Source organism: Syngnathus typhle, linkage group LG2 (genome assembly GCF_033458585.1).
Source record: "Syngnathus typhle isolate RoL2023-S1 ecotype Sweden linkage group LG2, RoL_Styp_1.0, whole genome shotgun sequence".
NCBI lineage: Eukaryota > Metazoa > Chordata > Actinopteri > Syngnathiformes > Syngnathidae > Syngnathus > Syngnathus typhle.
Genome location: NC_083739.1, coordinates 5,656,899 through 5,659,974, shown reverse-complemented (window position 1 = coordinate 5,659,974; position 3,076 = coordinate 5,656,899). Strand labels below are relative to the sequence as shown.

General features: G+C 40.7%; 1 protein-coding gene across 1 annotated transcript; it reads left to right on the top strand.

Annotated features, from left to right (window-relative positions):
• Positions 1–244: 244 nt before the first annotated feature.
• Positions 245–2,532, top strand: ccdc28a (coiled-coil domain containing 28A). The gene is made up of 5 exons (XM_061272416.1): positions 245–750; positions 814–995; positions 1,221–1,375; positions 1,507–1,529; positions 1,637–2,532. Exons 1-5 carry the CDS (start codon positions 584–586, stop codon positions 1,689–1,691), a joined length of 582 nt encoding a protein of 193 aa, XP_061128400.1. The 5' UTR covers positions 245–583; the 3' UTR covers positions 1,692–2,532.
• The last annotated feature ends 544 nt before the right edge of the window (positions 2,533–3,076 follow it).

Genomic DNA, 3,076 nt, shown 5'->3' with positions numbered 1-3,076 from the left:
AAACAAACAAAAGAAGTAGAGCTTATAAAGAATAACTTCAGTTGGGAATTCCTGGTTAAATTTGTAATTTTGAATAGAAATATATTCATATAACTTTCTCTTTTTACTACTTATAGGTGATTATGGTAACAGACAAATCTCAGGGAACAGCAAAGAGAAAACGACATGGACACAAAGTCAGAAAACCAGCAAAAGATCTGTTCACACTCCATACCAGTAGTGGGCAGTAATGGTCGTCAGCGGTATTTTTCCAACCACTAATTCAACTTAAAGCAGGAAGTGTTCAGTTGTTTTAGCTAAATATTTGACAAGGAAACAAACGTTCGTTTCCTGGGGCTCTTTTTGTTCTTTTTATTAGTTTTACCGAAAGTTTTAATCGTTTACGTCTTTATCTGCATCCGTTTTTCAAAGTGCGTACGTTTCACACACGTAGCATTAGTTGACACTAATCGGGCGTTTGAAATTCCGCTTCGTTGTGATCATGAGAGTTCTGGTTCTGCCTAATCTGGCCGTTGTGCCGAGTGCTGGAATGGCATGACGTCTGCTCGACCCTGCTAACCTGCCAGCAACGTTTCCTGCCGTTATGGAGGAGCGAAAACTGAAACGAAAGAGCCCCAGGACCCCCACAACCCCCGCGGCGGCTACGGTGACTGTGGCAGCGCCTACCACCACCGGTGGTTCTGCACGGAAACTCAGTTCCTCCACCGGGGGCAAGCATGTCGGCTCCAGCCAGAAGAACAAGAATAGAAGGTAGCAGCAACTTGCCATGCCGTTTGATTTGCCTAATTCAATTGGTGTTTTGTTTTCCTCAAGGGGAGTTCGTGACAAATCAAAATATCAAATGGGTTCCAGTGTTCGCCCCAGTCCTAATCAGAACCAGACGGCACCCATCATCCAGCACTCATTCTTGACTGATGTCTCTGACGTGCAGGAGATGGAGAAGGGACTTCTCAGCCTTCTCAATGACTTCCACAAAGGGAAACTGCAAGCATTTGGTGAGATGTCTCAAAACTTGCATTACATCACTCAAATGTTGCAATTCTGTTTGTGTTCTCTTTTTTTCCTCTAAAAAAAAATGGCACAAATATATTCTGATAGTTCACAATATAAAAAAACGCATCGATCTGATGGAGGACCTGATAAGAATGAATCCAGCCGACATTATTTTGATCCAAGCAGCAGGTTTTGCACAAGACTTGACAAATGTTTCTGTTGTCTAGGTAACGAGTGCTCCATCGGCCAGATGGAACATGTGCGTGAGATGCAGGAGAAGTTGGCCCGCTTGCACTTTGACCTGTACGGAGAGGAAGAGGAGATGCAAGGCGACCAGAGAAAAACAGCCCGGGACACCAACATGGACAAGTTGCTTTTGAATGTAAGACTTTGATCCCTTGACAAAAATGCGTCTCAGTCCCCAGACATCAAACCCATTGAAAACCAACAAATAGATGAATATATGTGTATACTTCAAAAAAAAAAAAAGCTAATTCTAATTTTCCTTTTCAGCTGGAGGAGTTGAGCTCATCCATGTATCCTTGTTGGCGCCTGTGAGACCTCATGTAAGATGTCAAGAATACTAATGGTGAAGTTAGAGAATCCCTGTGTGCTTGTATTCTCCCTTAACTCGCTTTTCCAGACAGAAACTAAATCTGACCGACAGCCAAGAGATTCCGAGGTCTGCCAGCGTGTGACTTGCCTGCTTGCCAGGCGTTGCAGGAAACCTGCTCGTTGCAAATGAGAACTTTTGGGTGCTGCCAATGTAATTGTACTAAATATCAAGATTCTACTCGTTGAGGCACTTTACTATTTAGTCTGACTCATCACCAGCATATGTTTGCTGTTAGAGATAATGTCCTGCAGAGGAAGCGCTATGTTCTAACCAAAGTGATTTGAATTAACTTGACAACAGATTGTTTTGCTGCAAATAACGTTGCACTTTATATTATCAAATCAACCTGTGTGTAATCGAAAAGATTTGTCATATTACGTGTGCCGTGTGGGGAAACCAAGAAAGTTGAATGTTCATTACCACTTCTATTTTTTTCCAGGATGAGACCAGAATAATGACTCAATTCTTGAGTTGTCACCGATGCCACTCGTACTTTTAACATTTCCTGCAAAAAACAATGGCATAATTTTAAAGAAAAAACGATCACAATCCAGTAAATCTTCTTAAAATTGTGTGAAATTAACGACAATGTTCTATTCTAATTCCTGGTTGTAAAACGCGGATCGCCGATAATGGCCGTCGAGAGTGCTAATACCTTGAAATAAGGCTGGTATCTGCATCGATATTTCACTCTTCCTTCGTTTAACCCCTTTCAGCGTCAATATTAGATTGTTTTGTGTTTTCCCTGTTTGGCTGCAAGCAATCCAGTAACCCAAATATTGACTTCACAACCATGCCTTTGTTCTTATTTAAGCCAAATGTGAATCGTAATCATTAATCACGTGCCGCTTTGACTGTCAGTGTTGGAGATCTATTATATTATGGATGGTGATGATTTTAATAAAATAATTGCGAATCAGAAAGTTCCTCAAATGTCCTACATCATTTTTCTTAGAAAACTTAACTTGCTTGATTTGAAAGTCCAGTCCAGTGCGGTAATTGCCAACCACGATTCCATGTCAGACCATCAGGTATGTTGCTAGCCTTTTTCCAGTTTTATTTAATTGGTATTTTAATTTATGTCAGTGGAACAGGCAGAGCTGTTAAAAACCTTTTCCATAATTACAACTATTATTTATCCACTTTTAGTGATTGAAGGCGTGACATTTTCTCATACAAAATACACGCATTGGCTCAAATAAGGTTGCGGAATACTCCAGTTTGAATTTTGGTTTTGCAGAAGTTGACCGAGCGCCACCTTGTGCTTTTTACATGAAACTACGCCATATAAACGAATCAAAATTACTCACGCCCAAAATGAGCTGTAATGTTCTTTAAAAAGCAAATGCAGTGGATAAAATTAAAATCATGGTTGACTGACGGGCTTTTCGTACCAGAAATATAATGATGAGAAGCGCTGTATTGTGTGTAAAGGAATGTGTTGATGCGTTTCCATGGCGACCTGAC